The 19,297-nt window shown below is 40.7% G+C and overlaps 1 protein-coding gene across 3 annotated transcripts in view; it reads left to right on the forward strand.

Annotated features, from left to right (window-relative positions):
• The window catches only part of lrp4 (low density lipoprotein receptor-related protein 4), a 109,985-nt gene that overhangs the window by 60,113 nt on the left and 30,575 nt on the right, over positions 1-19,297 (forward strand). For all 3 annotated transcript variants that reach the window (XM_056257847.1, XM_056257848.1, XM_056257849.1), the window contains exons 6-14: positions 863-991; positions 7,946-8,065; positions 8,140-8,265; positions 9,336-9,461; positions 9,610-9,744; positions 11,976-12,101; positions 12,195-12,425; positions 14,096-14,252; positions 15,752-15,969. In XM_056257847.1, the coding sequence (XP_056113822.1) occupies positions 863-991; positions 7,946-8,065; positions 8,140-8,265; positions 9,336-9,461; positions 9,610-9,744; positions 11,976-12,101; positions 12,195-12,425; positions 14,096-14,252; positions 15,752-15,969 (1,368 nt within the window). The remainder of the gene's footprint in view (positions 1-862; positions 992-7,945; positions 8,066-8,139; positions 8,266-9,335; positions 9,462-9,609; positions 9,745-11,975; positions 12,102-12,194; positions 12,426-14,095; positions 14,253-15,751; positions 15,970-19,297) is intronic.

A 19,297-nucleotide genomic window follows, 5' to 3' on the forward strand; every position in this document is an offset into this window, starting at 1 on the left:
GGCCATCCAAAACTCTGCATGTATAGTGTAGAAAAATTCTTGACAAAGTATAATTTTGCAGATGCCTGCCAAAAAATATTCAGACATGAACTTTCACAAAACCAGGTACACTGGACTCTGCAGCATCCTGAGAAAGAATAATAATAATAAAAAAATGTTGGTTGAAAGATTCTCATAACTGAGGTTGGTCACAGGAAATTTGCCATTTATTGATCAAAAACTGCTAAATTGTGGTAAATGTATCTACTTTTTTTTATATGCTTGGATCCCAATTATTGCTGATTGAGACACTATATTTATTTCTGTGTTATATGTGACCCTGGACCACAAAACCAGTCTTAAGTTGCACGGGTATATTTGTGGCAATAGCCAACAAAACAATGTATGGGTCAAAATTATCGATTTTTCTTTTATGCCAAAAATCATTAGGATATTAAGTAAATATCATGATCCATGAAGATATTTAGTAAATTTCCTACCTTAAATATATCAAATTTTTATTTTTGTAAGTGGATGCAGCACAATCGCCAACAGAAATGGAAACCTTTAAAGGCAATTTTCTCAATATTTAGATTTTTTTTTGCCCCCTCAGATTTCCGATTTCAAATAGTTGTATCTCGGCCAAATATTGTCCTATCCTAACAAACCATACATCAATGGAAAGCTTATTTATTCAGCTTCCAGGTGATGTGTAAATCTCAATTTTAAAAAATGGACACACAAGACTGCTTTTGTGGTCCAGGGTCACATACATATTTGTTTTTCTTTTTTGCAAATAACTGTGCTGAGGGATTTGTTGGACTGTTTCAGGGTGCATGTGTGTGTGGGTGTGTAACTCGTGTTACATAATTTCTCTCTCCAGCATCTGATGTGATGGCAGCCACATGCAGTGTTGAGGAGTTTCAGTGTGCTTATGGTCGTTGCATTCTGGACATCTACCACTGTGATGGAGATGACGACTGCGGTGACTGGTCTGATGAGTCTGACTGTTGTGAGGATCATTCATTCTTTCTTACTCTGTTATAACTTCCTTTTGTTTGAAATGCTTTACTTTTCTCTCTATACTCACAATCATTAGAAATAATTCTATAAATTTTCCCTTCTGAAAAAGAAATACCGGTACTTTTTAGTATACTTATTAGGGTAATAATACATTTAAGTTGAAACTGAATGTAATGTTTTCAGGCACTTAATTGCATGGTAATTGCAATTAAATTAAATGTATTGTAGTTTAAATTTATATCAAATGCACTTAGCTGCTTTTTGGCCCACCTAAAGTAGGACTTAATCTAAAATATACCTAAAATATTTTTAATGAAACAACCCTTATTATAAAACGTACTCGGTTACTAACGTAACCTCGGTTCTCTCTAGAGAGAGGAACGAGTACTGCGTAGTAAAACAACGCTTTGGGGAAAATCCTTTTCCACGAGAATACTGAAGCCTAAAATTATCCTTAATTTTGTATAGATGTAAAACGCGTTGCCGCAGCATACAGACCTAGGCGAGACAGCTCGCGCGCCGATTGGCTGCTGTGCTGGCAACTGCTTAAGCCTATCGAGCGAGACCATGAGTGACGTCACACCCAATGGGGGCGCTTCGCGCCCTTCTGCGTCACGTCCCGCCGAAACGGGCGTGGCTTGGGGCTATAAATTGCGCTCGCAGGCTTAACTCTGTGATTTTTAACAGTGAAGTACAACAGAGTGCACGCACGACATGATACGCAGTACTCGTTCCTCTCTCTAGAGAGAACCGAGGTTACGTTAGTAACCGAGTACGTTCTCTTACGAGAGATACTCTCGTACTGCGCAGTAAAACTACGCTTTGGGGAACTCGATGTAAAACGTCGTGCGTGCTGGGATCCGACACCATAGACCCAAGGCGACCAGCCGGGGTTCATACAGTGCATAATCACCAAGGGACTCACAGGGAATCCTGGAAGAAGAGGGTTTAGCCACTATCTTCCGAAAAAAGGCGGCTTAAGCGGCCCTGCTATTATAATAGCCATATATAACAAGACTGAACTTCAGTCTAGCCCCTTTTGGCCTAATTAGACCGATAGTAACCTGGCTTGAAGAGCAGGAACCTCTAGGTTATAAAACCTTATAAATGTAGACGGGGAGGCCCAGCCTGCCGCCATACAGATATCTTGCAAGGCAATCCCACTTGACCAGGCCCACGATGAAGCCATGCTTCTCGTGGAATGTGCTCTGACACCCAACGGGCATTGCACGCCCTTGGTAGTGTATGCTAGAGCTATTGCGTCCACTATCCATCTGGATAGGCTCTGCTTCGAAGCGGCTAGTCCCTTAGAACGCCCGCTAAACGAAACAAAAAGTTGCTCCGTCTGTCTGAAAACAGACGAGCGCGACACATATGCTCTCAATGCCCTGACCGGGCAGAGATAATTTTCGTCCACGTTTTCCCCAGCAACCGGTAGGGCAGACAGGGAAATGACCTGTGCCCTAAACGGAGTATAAGGGATTTTGGAACATAACCATGCTTAGGTTTGAGTATGACCCTCGAGTCGTTAGGCCCAAACTCTAAACACGCAGCGCTCACGGAAAGCGCGTGTAAGTCCCCAATGCGCTTCACTGAAGCGAGAGCCAGAAGAAACACCGTCTTGAACGACAGGTGTTTTAAACCAATCTCCTGTACAGGCTCGAATGGATGACCTTTCATGGCTTCCAGAACCATAGAAAGGTCCCATATGGGTACTGTGGGAGGTCTGGGAGGATTCAGCCTCCTAGCTCCTCTTAGGAACCGGATGACTAAATCGTTCCTTCCTATAAACTGACCAGGCGTCTTTTCGGAAAAAGCCGCTATGGCCGCTACATATACTTTGAGCGTGGAAGGGGACCTGCCCTTATCCAGCAGCTCTTGTAGGAAGGAGAGAACCTCTGCCACTCCGGAATCCGGGGGTGACACACCACGAGCTGTGCACCAACCAGAAAATACCGACCACTTAGAGGCATAGAGACGTAGCGTAGACGGAGCTCTGGCCTGTGTGATCGTGTTTAACACTCCCTGAGGGAGGTCAGCGGATACCCGTTGATGGCCCACACGTGAAGGGACCATAGTTCCGGGTGGGGATGCCAAATCGAGCCATTGGCTTGAGAAAGGAGATCCCTTCTCAGAGGCACTGGCCACGGGGCGGTGCTCGCTAACTGCATCACAGCTGGGAACCATGGTTGGTTCGTCCAGAGCGGCGCTATAAGCAGCACTGAGCATCCTTCCTCCCTGATCCGCTCCACCACCTGGGCTAGGAGGGAGACAGGGGGGAAAGCATAGAGAGGACGACGAGGCCACGAATGGGTCAGGGCGTCCTTGTTTTTCGAGAAAAATTCTGGACAGTGAGCGTTCTCTTGAGACGCAAACAGGTCTACATCCGCTCTGCCGAATCTCCTCCACAGTAGTTGTACCGTCTGTGGGTGTAGAGACCATTCTCCTGTCGGAACGTAGTTCCTGGACAGTCTGTCTGGTCCTACATTCAGGCGACCCGGCACGTGCGCTGCTTTCAGCGAGCGCAGGTTGCTGCGCGCCCAAATCAGAAGGCGCCTGGTCAGCCTGTATAGCATCAGCGACCTGAGGCCGCCCTGGCGATTTATGTAGGATACCACTGATATGTTGTCCGAACGTATCAAAACATGGCATCCCGCTATCAGGGGGCGAAAACGCGTGAGCGCTTTGCACACCGCTAACATTTCGAGGCAGTTTATGTGGAGGAGCTTCTCTCGCTCTGACCATAGGCCGAAAAGCGGTCTGCCCTCGAGCAGCGCTCCCCATCCTGCATTGGATGCGTCCGTAGACACCACCCTCAGTCTCGAAAAAGTCCCCAGGCTTACACCTGAATGGTACCAGTCTTTCGACCCCCAAGGGTTCAAAGCTGTGATGCACGCTTGATCGACCTTGAGGCGAAGATGACCGGTTGCCCACGCCCTGTGAGGCACTCTCTCTTTGAGCCAGAACTGCAGTGGGCGCATGCGCAGCAGGCCCAGCTGGAGGACTGAAGATGCTGAGGCCATTAGACCCAGCATCCTTTGAAAACTCCTGAGAGGGACTATAGCGCCGCAGCGGAAGGAGCTGACTGTGCGCTGAACATCCAGTGTGCGCTGAGGTGACAGTCGCGCTGGCACTAGCAAACTCTTTTCCCAGTTCACTGTTAAACTGAGACTGTCGAGGTGGTTCAGTAACATGGCCTTGTGCTCCATGATCTCTGAGTGAGATTGGGCTAGAATGAGCCAGTCGTCCAAATAGTTCAACACTCGAACGCCCCTGAGTTTGAGGGGTGTGAGCGCTGCGTCCATGCACTTCGTAAATGTACTGGGTGCTAGGGACAAGCCGAACGGCAGGACTGTGTACTGATAAGCCTGACCCTTGAAGGCGAATCTCAAAAATCGCCTGTGACGTGACGCAATCTGTATCTAAAAATACGCGTCCTTCAGATCTATTGACACAAACCAGTCCCCTTGGCGAACATGCGCAAGGATTTTTCTGGTTGTGAGCATCTTGAACTGGCGCTTGATAAGCACTTTGTTCAGTTGCCGCAGATCTAGTATGGGTCTGAGACCCCCGTCTTTTTTGGGTACTAGGAAGTATCTGCTGTAAAAACCCCCTTCGCTCTGAGCTTGAGATAAGGGTTATATAGCCCCTTTGCTCAGCAGTTTCTGAATTTCGGCTCGAAGTAGGTGTGCTACATTCGAGCCCACTGTGGTTTCGAAACTGCAGCGAATAGCCTTCTTTTATGATGTTTAGCACCCATTTCGAGACTCCGGGGAGCTTCGCCCATGCAACAGCACGGGTTGATAGGGGCTGAAGCGCGCTCTGATCGGCTTTCGATACAGCGGCTTCGGTGAGCTGTGACGTAAGCGCCGTGCTCAAAACATCTGAGGCGGGGGCCGCGCTGATGACAGCGGGCAGAATGTCCGCGCTCGATCCCTCTACAGTGGTTAACTGGGAGGGAGAGGGCTGGACGAGTTCCACAGGAATTGTGATGCTTGTGTGTGGGTGTGGGCACGGGGGAGCGGGCACATTTACCACCTTTATAGCATCGCTCGCCGGGGCAGAGCGCCTGCACGCCAGTTTCGTTTTTACAGAAACTGTGAAACGTGCAGGAGGTAGCATAAGTGGGCACTGAGTCGTGGGCACATTTGCTACGCTTGTTGCGCAATCGATCTGGGTCGATTTTATGTGCGCGAGCCCTGTGTGTGGGGCTGTGTTTGTGTGTAGGGATGGGCACATTACAGTGGGCAGTCTTACTACACATGAAACACCATCGGCCGTGGCCGGGACACCAGAAAATACGCTCTTTAAAGGATTTATCTGGGTAGCCGTGAAAACGGCTGTTGTGTGCAGGCAAGCGGGCAATGAGACCGGCTTGTTGACTGCTATATACACTGGACCAGTCACTTCTCTTGGGACTGGACGACCGGCAAACTTCGATGGGGGTCCGACCGCAGCGGGACCTGAACACCGTCGTTTTCCTAGGAGTGCTAGGATGACTTCGGGGCCTCGGGTTTCAACGCGATCTTCGGCCGCGGGTCACGCGTCGCGGGGCGGCGGCTGGAAGATCGAGAGCGCGGTCTTGAGCTCTGGTTCTGGCGCCGTTGAGAAGAGGCGCTGGGCGGAGGCTTAGGCTGCGAGCTCTGAGCAGACGGTTTCGCACGGCCTGCTGCAGATTTGGAGCGCTTCGGGAGGAAGTGCCTCATAGCCTGTGTCGCTTTCTGTACCTCAGCGTACCTGTCAGTGAAGTCTTTGACCGAGGTACCGAAGAGGCCCGCAGGGGAAAGCGGCGCGTCGAGGAAGGCGGTGCGCTCCGCGTCCGGCATGTCTGAAAGCGTGAGCCAGAGGTGCCTCTCAGACACAGTGAGCGCCGCCATGCTCCGTCCGATGGCCTGTGCTGCAGACTTTGAAGCGCAGAGAGCGAGGTCCGTAGCGCTCCTTAAGTCCGCCACACAGATCGCGTCAGCCCCTCTCTCGTCCAGCTTGCGGAGGAGATCGGCCTGGAAGATCTGTAGCGTGGCCATCGTGTGCAACGCTGACGCAGCCTGTCCATTAGCGGCGAAAGCGCGGTGGAGCAGGGATGACGTCATGCGGCAAGCCTTAGAGGGCAGCGCCATCTTAGCACGCCGTCCAGCGGAGGGCGGGCATAAGTGCGCTGCTATAGGCTCTTCGACCGGCGGCAGGGAAAGGTATCCTCTGTTCTTAGCGTCGTCGACAGCGGAGAACGCCAGGGAAACAGAGGACGTGTCCTGGTCGAGAACGGGGAGTTCCAAGCTCTAGCGAGTTCTTCGTGAAGCTCAGGAAGAAACGGCGCTGGCTTTGAAGCAGGAGATGAGCGCTCCCCGGGCAGGAAGTAACCGTCCAGTCGGTTGGGGGGGGGGCTGTTCGGACGACACCCACTCGAGGCCAAGGCTCGCCGTGGCCAGAGTGAGCACGCGAATCAGTTCCGCCTCGATGCTCGCTCTCTTTCCCGTAGATGAGCGTGCAGGAGGAGCGAGGTCCACAGAGCTCGCCCAATCCTCGCTGCCCGACGCCAGGAGAGAGCAGGAATCGCCTTCCCTCAGCATCGCGTCGACCTCATCCTCGTCGGCGACAGAAACGGCGGCAGGCTGCGGCCGTTGTCCGGCGGAGATGGACAGGGATGAAGCCGGTGACGCAGCTCGCGGGCGCACCGGAGAGCTATGGCGGCTGGGGGAGGGTTCCGGGTTACGCTGAGCACGGCGCTTTTTACGGCGCGGTACAACAGCGGTGAACACAGGCTCTTGCAGTGATGCCAAGCGAGTCCGCAGAGTCGCTAAAGGCAACAGCTCGCAGTTAGGGCAGCCGCCGTCCGCGAGCGCAAGAGTAGCGTGTTGTTCACCCAGACAGGAAACGCAGAGAAGATGGCGGTCCCCGTCGATGAGTGAGGCTCCGCACGAGCCACAGGAAACCATCTTTAAAAAGACGTTAGCTCTTTTAGAAGATGGGGTGTGTGATCGCGCCGGCGAGCACACACACAGAGATAGAGAAAGGATATAGGCGCCGGATAGCGCAGCTGGGAAGGCGGTGAAGGTGGCGTGGCCAGCAGCTTCTGACTCGTCCCGCTGAGTTGCTTCTGTCGACGGCGCGGCTTCTCCTCGGATCCAGCGATGTTGGAGACTTCGCTGAAGGATTAAAAATCACAGAGTTAAGCCTGCGAGCGCAATTTATAGCCCCAAGCCACGCCCGTTTCGGCGGGACGTGACGCAGAAGGGCGCGAAGCCCTTCATGGTCTCGCTCGATAGGCTTAAGCAGTTGCCAGCACAGCAGCCAATCGGCACGCGAGCTGTCTCGCCTAGGTCTGTATGCTGCGGCAACGCGTTTTACATCTATACAAAATTAAGGATAATTTTAGGCTTTAGTATTCTCGTGGAAAAGGATTTTCCCCAAAGCGTAGTTTTACTACGCAGTACGAGAGTATCTCTCGTAAGAGAACCCTATTTTTTCTGAATGTGCACTTGTAGTGTTCTTCAAATCTTTCTATTTTTAAAAACTGTACTGTCGGGTAATATAATATTAATGAAATATAAGGTCACTAAAGTGTACTTAAGTACTTTCTTAACGTGTAAGTACTCGTACTTTAAAGTAAAACTTTTAATTTGACATTATTACAAAGTACATTTTTAATCATTGGTTTAATAATCTTTTTTCATGCTTTAAAGAAGTACACTTATTTTGAATCAAGTACTTTGCATGTGCTTTAGTATGTTACTAAACCATTTTAACTGATATTACATTTAATTTTAATATATTTTAAATTGCAATAAATTACTAAATTGCAACTTCATTACAAATGTGGAATTGCATATAGGCCTATATTTGACAAAAAAAAAAAGTTTCAATAGATTTTTTTTTTTTGGGAGTAGTGTTTTAGGATTGTGTGTATGTCTGATTTGGTTGTGTGTGTGTGTGTGTGTGAACGCAGCCTCCCACCAACCCTGCCGTTCTGCAGAGTTCATGTGCAGCAGTGGCATGTGTATAAATGGAGGGTGGAGGTGTGACGGAGAATACGATTGCGACGACCAATCAGATGAAAAGAACTGCAGTGAGTAACAGTTATTGTAATATTTGTGTGTGTGAGTGTATTTCACATGTCACATGCCTCTTTCTTACCGTCAGGCACATCGATGTGCATGGCTGATCAGTTTCGCTGTATGTCTGGTCGATGTGTGCGGTTATCATGGCGCTGTGATGGAGAAAATGACTGTTCTGATGGCAGTGATGAAGAAGGCTGTGAAAAGACAGGTGAGGAATATAAAAGCCAACTGTATGTAAGTTTTGCTGCTAGAGGTCGCTTATTCTGAACATTAACAAAGGCGTCGCTTGATGGCGCTGTGAATGATTGTGGAATCATGGGAGTTGTCGTCTTCACCTCCACAGCCGATGTAAAGCAATCCGACGGGGCTCAGGCAGACATCATGTTCATGGATGAGTGAATGTATTAAAGTTTTATGAAGCAGGGCGGGCCCGGAGCCTTGTGTTTTGGCGTTTAATGTTTTCCGGTTCCCGTCGCCTCCTTTCCTGAGCGTTGTTACAATCACATTTGATCACTTATTCACATTATTTTATTTCATTCTAATGAAATAGCCGCAAGTGCTGAATTACTACTCATACAGTCCTCTTTATTTGACTAATTAGAATTGTGGGGGAGCGCAGTGCTGTTTTACTTGGTCAAAACAGAAAACACTAGTTTATTTATAATAAATAAATAAAAGGGCTCATTGCTATTTTTTCCCCGACACATTCATAATCTTTACTTTTGCTGGTGCTTTGCAGAAAGCTGTATGTGTGCGCTTGAGTAAGCATAATCTGCCCCCAACCCCCCAGTATATATTTAAGTAATTAAATTAATATAAACATGCGATTAGTCGACAAATGGCAAAAATGTACGACTACTAGTCGACTAGAAAAATCTTTAATCTTTAACTAATTCCCTACAAAATAGGGAATTTCTTTATAAAATATATAACATTGGTTTTTGGATAATTGAATCCCAAAATCTTACATGTTGTGTCTTTAAGTGGCCTTTTATTTCATTAATATTATATTATCTTTAAGAAGTATTTTTTTTAAATAATTATTACTTTTGAAAATAAAAAAAAAACTTCTTTTTTTTTTAAGAGAGTTGTTAAGAATTAAACTTCGCACACTGTGCATACTTAGTTTTGTTTTCTGAAATGGCCTACACACATATCTTGACCAATGTGCACAAAAAGCATTAATATTTTTAATATCGGCTCAATCACCTTTGCTGCATTACTTGCTTTTTTATTGTCTTATTCTGTTTCTTTTTTTACATTCCCCTTGTTTCTTAGAAACTCCTCCATGCGCGTCGGATCAGTTCCTGTGTGAGAATGGCCGCTGTATTGGCCAGCGTAAGGTTTGTAATGACATCAAAGACTGTGAAGATGGGACTGATGAACATCCATTCCAGGACTGCCGTGAGTCTACAAAAACGATGCACTATTGCATGCAGACAGACAAGCGCATGTGAAATCTCACATAAGACAAATAGTGGTAGTTCCTCTGAAAATATCACATTCCCTCCTCTTTGTTAACATTCAAATGTTTGCCTGTGTGTGTTTATAGGCTCCAAGTCAAGTGAAGAAAATTGTAATGTTAACAACGGAGGTTGCTCACAGAAATGCCAGATGTCTCGAGGTCTGGTGCACTGCACTTGTCACACCGGCTACACATTAACACAGGATGGGAAGACATGCAGAGGTGAGCAGACAAGGGGAAAAAACTAAGGACAGCAGAAAAGAAAGTTACTTAGAAAGGGGATATAAACTTTTGAACAGGATTATATTTGTTCTATTCTTAGGGTAAAGGTAAATATCTAATATATATATATATTTTTTACTGATATTTGGATTAATTCTGCATAGGATTTATAAACTGATTTATAATATGAATTATGCACTTGTATATTTGTACAGTTTATAAATGAGTGTCTTGGAGATGTTGCCACAGTTCTTATAGATGTAGTCTCTCTCAGATTTTTCTGTTTCTTCATCTAATCCCAGACAGACTGGATGATAATGAGATCAGATCTCATTGTGAAGCACACAGTCTGTTGTCAAACTCCTTGTGCATACAAAAATGAATGGCAATTGCAACTAATGGCAAAAGAACAATGTTTGGCACACAAAAGTAGTGTAGTTTAGCATACTTTTTAAAAACAGTACTTAAGGAAATAATATACTTAAGTGCTAACTAAACGTAATGTTTTCAGAGACTTAATCGCAATTATTTGTTAATTGCAAATGTATTGTAGGTTTAAATTTATATTAAATGCAATTAGTTGAACTTTAGAGTATTTTTGACAGACTTAAGTAGGACTTAAGCTCATCTTTATATGTAATTTCATAATTCTACTGTTTTTGAAATATTTTTTAAAGTGTACTGCTGAATATGATTGGCAGGCATGTATGGTAACCTAAAATATACTTTAATGCCATTTCTTTTTTATTGAAACGTGTATGTTGTACACATATTCCAAAAACAGAAGAATTATGAAATTACATTTAAAGATGTGCTTAAGGCCTACTTAAGTGAGTCAAAAAAGCACTCTAAAGTTCATGTATTTAACTTTTGTAATGAAGTTGCTATTTAGTAAAATTTTCTTTGACTTTTTTTAATAACACTTTAAAAGTGTACTTAAGTGTGTTATGAAACAAAGTCATGAAAGTGTGCTCTCTTTTAAGAACACTTAAGTGGCCTTTTATTTCATTAATATTATATTTCCAGCAAGTAATTTTTTTTTTTTTTTTTTTTTTTTTTCATAATTTAATTATAATATTTAAAGTACACATTCAATACAAATAAGTGCACTTCTTTCTGAAAAAAATCAAGTCAAGTCACCTTTATTTATATAGTGCTTTATACAATACTTCATACTAGTGCTGTATGTATACAATACAGATTGTTTCAAAGCAGCTTTACAGTGATAAACAGGTTATTTATACAAGGGTATAAATAACTTTTATGGAGTAGAATCTAACATGCCTAAGACTTCACCGTACATAAACACTGAATTACTGAGCGTAGGGGGGTAAGAAGGGTGGCAGTTTAGTTTCAGGGATATTATGGTATAATATCACTTCACTTCATTTATTTATGCCCCCGATAGGCAATTGGTTTTGCAGCAAAGGCCAGCATACAAACAAAACAATTTATAACATACATTAGAAACACCATTAAAAAATAACATATAATCCACGACAACAACAGCCACAGACAAAATCCCCTCTACCCACTACACCCTCTTCCACCCATACCCAAATTTAACAGAGAAATAGCAGTGGGAATGAATGAGTGTCTGTACCTGTTATAGAGTAGAACCTGAACCAAGATCCTGAGGGCAAAAGCTGAAACTCAAAATAAAGAGGGCGGGATCAAACCGTTAAAATAGATCAAGCTTTCCTCACTACCTGGCCATTATACAGGTTGGTAGGGTGACTGCTGGACACCCAAAACCTTGCTACTGGCATTAACTATTTTTAAAAGAGCAGTTTTGCCTTCACACTATACCAGCATAACATTGGGAATTTTAAAACAGACTCGATATAAGATTTATAAAACAAAGTCATCAGGGACCTTTCAACATTAAGCTTGACAATCTACTGAGATAGGACAGGTGTTGGCTGACCCTTCTTACACATCAACTCCCTATTGAAATTTAAAAATTCAGCTTAGAACAATATCACTGAGCAATGTTTGCTCTTATTACAGCTCATTTGGATCTTTAAGTGGAGAAATCCAGGGATGTTTCTGGCTACTTTGTTCACTGTAGTGTTAGAAATTGTTGCAAGTTCTAAACCGTACAGTCTTGCAGTCAATCTCTCTGTTTTTGAATCATCGTGTTACTCTAACTAAAGGGGAAACTAACTAATGTTATTCATATTTTGTATTTCATCCTCTCTAATCTTTCCTGCTTCTGTGTCTGAACCCAGATGTTGATGAATGTGCGGATGAAGGTTATTGTAGTCAAGGCTGTACCAACATAGAAGGAGGATTCCACTGCTGGTGTGTTCAAGGTTATGAGCTTCGACCAGACAAACGCAGTTGCAAGGCTTTGGGTGAGGCTGAATATCTATTATGAAATCAGCAAAACATTGGTGGTTTGGAACAGAGATGTCCAATTTTAATATCAACTTGTTCTCTTTTCCCAGGTCCAGAACCAGTTTTGTTGTTTGCAAATCGGATTGACATCCGACAAGTTCTACCGCACCGTGCTGAGTACACATTGTTACTCAATAATCTGGAAAATGCCATTGCTTTGGACTTTCATCATAACGAAGAGCTAGTATTCTGGTCAGATGTCACACTGGACCGTATCATGAGAGCCAGCCTCAACGGTAGCAATGTGGAGGAGGTCGTGTCCACGGGTCTTGAGAGCCCAGGTGAGCAGTATATATTTGATCAGTTCAGCAAGCCATTTTCACAATATATTCCTCATATCCACTGCTGTCATTCTAGGATTCTTGCTTGCTTTTCACATACGCCACACTGCAAAAACCTGCAGTTACTTTAAAGAGCGATTTCTACCTGATTTAACCCATATAGTGTAGTTGTGGTGGTATAAATGAGTTTTTACTGTAGGTTGATGCAACCACATTACATCATATTTTTGACTTGAATAAAAAAAAATATTTTCAGTGCACAACTATTACCACAACTTGCTTAAATGCATGGTTGTAATTTAAAAATGATAATTTATTGTTTTAATTAAACCTTTTAAGTTGCAAACATTATTTTGTTATTACACCAACTTAATATTGTGTGTTTTATGAAAGTTGTATGAATGAATTCAACTCGTCTTATTAACTGAAAATTGGCCAGTGGATTTCTAGTTCCCAGCATGTTTACATAGGAGTGGATAAGGAGAGTAAATGATGCAATTAAAGGATTAGTTCACTTCAAAATGAAAATTATGTCATCATTTACTCGCCCTTAAGTTGTTCCAAACCTGTCTGAGTTTCTTTCTTCTGCTGAGCACAAAAGAAGATTTTTTGAAGAATGCCGCTAACCAGACAGTTGATGGATCCCATTGACTTCCATAGTATATTTTTTTCCATACTATGGAAGTCAATGGGGCCCATAAACCCATTTGGTTACCGACATTCTTCAAAATATATTCTTTTGTGCTCAGCAGAAGAAAGAAATTCATTGGAACAACATTTTTTTTTTTTTTATCAAAGGGAAAGTCCTGTTAGTGTTTAATGCTGTTATATTTGAAGTGTAAAAGTGTTTCTGTTATGTTTAAGTTGTTGTGGTTATCATTGTGCTGAAGAATAGAGATTTTGGTTATGGATGGTGATACGAAGGTATTGATTTTACTACATTGAACAGTAATGTCTTACTTATTCATTAAAAATACATCCTAAATAAGTTACATTTAGCATGTGCTATGCTATGGTTCCAGGAATCCAACTAAATTAGTTGGAACAACTTAATTTTTTTTTGAGGAATCAACATAGTTAATTATTTTTTGTTGAAAGCAGTTAGTGACAATTTCATTGATTTGATAATGGAAACATTCCAGTATTATGTTGCTCGCTTTGTGTATAATTTGTTGAATTTTTTTGTGCAGTTTTGTTCTTCATGCCGTTTAGAGAACCAATGTGAAGTTTGACAGTTGATTAATAGATGTATAAAACAGCAGTAAAGTAAACATTTATTGGCTTATTTGGAATGATTTTGTAGCTTAGATGAAGACAAACATTTTTTTAATAAAAGCTTTGGTTAAACAAAATTACTAAAACAAAAAATATCAAGGGAAGTAATCAACAATTACGTTTTTAAAGTCATGCAGCACTAATACACTGTCTAATTATAAAAAAATATATTCTAAGATATTACAATTATTTTACAAGATGAAGTTACATTTTCATAAGATGATCTAATATTCTCTAATGTGATGCTCAGTTTGATTCTCTGCTTCCCCAAGGAAAAGAAATGCATAACATTTGAATAATAGTTACATATGACTTTTTTATTATTATTATTATTCTTTATTTTTATTTTTTATTATTTTATTCTTATTATTTTTTATATTATTATTATATCTTAGGTGGTCTGGCCATAGACTGGATTCAAAATAAGCTCTACTGGACTGACTCAGGAACGTCTCGTATTGAAGTGTCGAATCTGGACGGCACACACCGTAAAGTGCTTTTATGGCAGAGAATGGAGAAACCCCGTGCAATTGCTCTGCACCCCATTGAAGGGTAAATATTCAGACTGTTGTGTTTTACTAAACATATACTGTAGAATGCAATTTGCAAACAATGCTGGATCCTTCAAAACGATATTCATCACATGCATTGCGCCATAAATACACAAATGTTACTTAACACACTTAAGTACTTTTTTAAAAAGTACAATTTGTAATAATGTCAAATGAAGTTTTACTTTTGAAGTACATTTTAAATCATTTTATTATTATTTTTTTGTTATGCTTTAAAGAAGTACACTTATTCTGATGTGTTGACTAACATACTAAAGCACATGTAAAGTACTTGATTATAATTTGAACTGTAGGTTAGTGTGTAATTCAATTTTACATTTGAAGGTAATCCCTTTTAAATTTACTAAATTGCAACTTCATCATTACATACAAGTTCTATACAAGACACAAGTTTCAATATAAATGATTTTAGTTTACCATAAACGCTTGTCAGTAAATTTAACAGTAAACGTAAACCACACCTCAAAGACAATAGAAGTAACTACATACATTACATAACATGCAATTAAGTGCCTGAAAGCTTTACGTTTTTCTTCTTTAAAGTCCTCTTAAGTGTACCTCTTTTTTCACAAGGGAGATCAGACTCTTTCCTCGTGCCGAGACCCCTTTAATTTATGCGTGTTGAAATGCAGTACATTTATCATTTTATATACTGAAAACCGTCACTGCCTCTGTTCTTCTGCATGGGGAAAAATCCCCTCTTGTGACCAGAAGTTGTTTTTCTGTAATAAGCAATGGTAAGCCGAGCATGAAACCATTCTGGTGACTTCTGCCTAAACTTCGTAACTCAATTTGCTTCTAATCGCAAAGGCTGTGCAAAGATTTTATTCAGAGAAAGTCACAAGGCTTGAGTTGCAGCCGACGCTCATCGTGGCTCTTTGTCATGAAGGACAAAGGGGTTTATGAAATCTGGCTCGAATTCTCCCTCTCCAACAAGATTTAGCTCTTGTTTCGACAGGCTTTTGCTTCCACTGATTCTTACACAGATGTACGTAGATCTTGCTGTATGAGAGAAAAGCCAAAGCATTGCATAATTTATCTGAGGGATAAAATGCATGATGGAAAATGTAAAGAAGAAATGAATAAATAAAGAATAAGGATTATTTGTAGGGCGACATTATTAGAATTTGTTTCAGTCCTTACAAAAAAAGCGCTCACGTTTTAAAAAGCAGCACCAAACAAAACTTGGAGTACTTTTTATAGATTTGGTGTCACTAACCTGGAAAACTTTCGCAAATCCAGTAAGTTCTTCTTCAAAAGCACTTTTTGTTTTAGCCCTCAAGGTAAGAACCTATGCACAGTAATTACTGTAAATTGCAAGTTATGAAAGTTATAATTGAGTTTTTTCATTTTTTCCCAATGTTATGCCAATATCAAAAAGGTATCAACATTTTATTGTTTGATTCATTGGGCCCTAACTGCATATTATTGCATTGACATTCAACTATGCTTCTTACATCACTTATGCTCTGTCTTTAGGAAGATTTACTGGACTGACTGGGGAAATATGCCACGCATTGAATATTCCAACATGGATGGCTCTAATCGGAAAATAATTGCTGATACACACCTATTCTGGCCCAATGGACTTACCATTGACTATGCCGGTCACCGTATGTACTGGGTGGATGCCAAACACCACGTCATCGAAAGAGCTGACCTGGATGGGAAGAATAGGAAGGCTGTCATTAGCCAAGGTAAGAAAAAACAAAACTTTAACCGTTATTCTTTTCCAGATGCTTTTATACATTACATATTAGATGATACTGTATAGTGTTTTTTTCTAAGAGTATTTTTTTTTTTTAAAGAAGTCTCTTCTGCTCACCAAGGCTGCATTTATTTTATCAAACAAATACAGTAAAAACTGTAATATTGTCAAATATTATAACAATTGAAAATGACTTTTCTATGTGAATAGTTATATTTTATAAATATATAATATAGTTGAATATGTCATTTATTCCTGTGTTGCAAAGCTGAATTTTCAGCATCATTACCCCAGTCTTCAGTGTCACATGATTCTTCAGAAATCATTGTAACATGCTGATTTGCTGCTCAAGAAACATTTCTTATTATCATCAGTGTTGCTTCATAGTTATTTTGTGGAAACTGATGCATCTTTTTCCAGATTCTTTAATGAATCAAGGTTCAAAAGAACAGGTTTGTTTTTAAATATAAATCTTTTGTAACATAATAAGCGTCTTTACTGTCACTTTTGATCAATCTAATGAATCCTTGCTGATTAAAATTATTCATTGCTTTATTTTCTTTCTTTTTAAAAAATATTTTTTGGAATTTTTAATGGAAGTGTCAAAAAATAGCTGCAGAAAATTAAGCAGCACATCGGTTTCCAACATTGATAATAATAAGAACCATTATTAATAATTGAGCCCCAATAAAAATAATAATAAATCAGATGATTTCTGAAGGATCATGTGACACTGAAGACTGGAGTAATGATGCTTTGGCATCACAGGAATACAATGCTTTTCAAAATACATTCAAATAGGAAACATTGTAGTGTGATTTAATATTGCATCAACTAGTTCTGTTAGTTTGATTTCACAAAAATCTGTCTGTTATGATTCAAGTCAGAGTAAATGAAAGTTTTCTGTTTAAACTTTTAAAGTGCATCTTATGGACAAATTATTTCAAAACACACTTCGCTTCAACAAAACATCGATTCTATTGTCAGTTCAGTGTTTCAACAGCTGGACAGATTTACAGATTGTCCTTTAAGAAACTTGGTCAGGCTGCTGTGCTTTTTAAAAAATATTCTGTTCATTCGAGGATAAGTGATGTCTTGTAGATAAATTCAGGTGTCTCTCTGATGTGTGATAGAGTGCAAAACCAATGTTCCCTCTAAATGGCACACTAGAAAGGAAGACTAAGCCTCGGGGTTTGCAGGAACAAAATACCTGTGCACCTGGGAAAGGTGGGGGAATATTTAGACTTGAAAACCGAGCTCAAAAAAAAAAAATTCAGAGCAGATTTGCTTACAGTGGTCATCAATGACAGATTTACTAGGGAGGGGAGGCACCAGCATTATAAAAAAATCAGAGTGCACACACACTGAGAAAAGATATGCTGACTGGTAAAACAAGATCAAAAGCGAATGATGATTGAGATGACAAGAGAAAGGTACCAGCAAGGAGGGACAGCAGATGGCAGCGGTGCTGGAAACAAAAGAAAAAAAGGCAAACAAACCTTCTAACTCAAACCTATCCTTGCTCTTCTACAAAGATAAGATCACAAAACAACCCCACGCTGTGTGTGTACACCTGGAGAAGGGTGAAAGGTGCAGAAAAGGCGGGAGATACAGGCAGGGCGCTTTACACGCCTATAGTTTGGCAGAGTGCCAAGTTTAAAGAATAAGCTAGAATAGCACAGAAGTTGCAGAAAAGAAGAGAAATAACTGAAAAAATATTAGGTTATAAGTATAAAAAAATAGGAGGGTTATATAGAAAGTGCCTTTTGTTTATGGCGGAGGTCTTTAGCTGTAGTTTTAGGTAGGGATGGTAGGAACAACTTTATCGCTGCCACCTCTGTTTGACTGTTGCTGGAAGGGAAGGGTTTTCTAATCCCAGATGGATGGATGGAAAGTAGCTAATTAGTAGTTTGAAAATGGTTTACCTCATCTTCTTTGAATTCAAAGTTTACAGTACACCAGATTGTCGTCATGTCTGATTTTATCCCAAATAAAATGGATTCCCAATAAGCCCTTGTGAAAAAGAAGTACAGTTTAGCATACTTGTTTTACAGAAATAATATACTTAAGTGTGAACTCAAGTGTGTGTTGTTTTCCGACACTTGTATACACTTGAAAATGTATTATAGTTTAGAATCAGTTTATATGCAATCATCTGAACTTTAGAGTGTTTTTTTGACCCCCTTAAGTATCTTTATATGTAATTTCATAATTATTTCCATTGTTTCCAAGTGTACTGCCGAATGTACTGTCAAGCATATACAGTAGTCAAAATTTGAAGTGGATCAAAAAAGTTGTCCTAAGACAAGAACGGGTATTGTTCAAAATTCATGTATAACTTTTGATGAAAGCTTTTGATCCACTTCAAATGTTGACTACTGTTTTTTTTAATGTGATTTCTATTTAAACATGTATGCCATATGTTTATATTTGTATTCACATATTTGTAATGATGAAGTTGCAGTTTAGTACATTTAAAATATTAACATGAAATGTAACAAAATAACACACTTATTAAAATTATAATCAAGAACTTTACATGTGCTTTAGTATGCTAGTCAACACAAGTGTAAGTGTACTTCTTTAAAGCATGACAAAACATTGCTAAAACATGATGTAAAATGCACTTTATAGTAAAACTTGATTCATTTGTCATTATTACAAATGTCACAAGTGTGTTTAAAGGGTATTTTACAACAGCTTAGAACACTCAGCTGATCGTAATCAGGGACTGAAACAGAGTTAAAATGAAAATAAGTACCTTAGACTCTAAGGTACTTATTTTCATTTTAACTCTGTTTCAGGCTTAGCGTAGACTAGAGCATCTGTGAGCCAATCAGAATAAAGAATTTTAGAATGCCTTGATATAAATACAAATACCTTTTGTGTGTGTGTTAGAGAGCGAGAGAGAGAGAGAGAGAGAGAGATCTTGTGACGCTCTTCAGAAAACACAGCTGCATTGAAAAAAAGCATTATATACCCCTGGGTCAGATTTGACCTGAACCTATGGACGTAACAGTAGAAGGTGTAGACAAAAAGCTTGACATTCCATAGCCTACAAGGTTTTTTTTTTTTTTTTTTTTTTTTTTACATATGCAGCTATTTACTGTAGTGGAGAATCCAAAAATTATTTGACCAAACATAACATTTAAGCTTGATGTTCACTCTTAAATACAACAGGAGGTTTATAAATCATCAGAATATATTGATTATTGGAAGACGGTCGTTAATTATTGTTATATATTATAATATATATAACATACTGTATAACATACAGTATATATATATATATATATATACATATATATATATATATA

This window comes from Rhinichthys klamathensis, unplaced genomic scaffold (assembly GCF_029890125.1).
Source record: "Rhinichthys klamathensis goyatoka isolate OS25496 unplaced genomic scaffold, OSU_Roscu_1.1 h1tg000145l_1, whole genome shotgun sequence".
Taxonomy (NCBI): domain Eukaryota; kingdom Metazoa; phylum Chordata; class Actinopteri; order Cypriniformes; family Leuciscidae; genus Rhinichthys; species Rhinichthys klamathensis.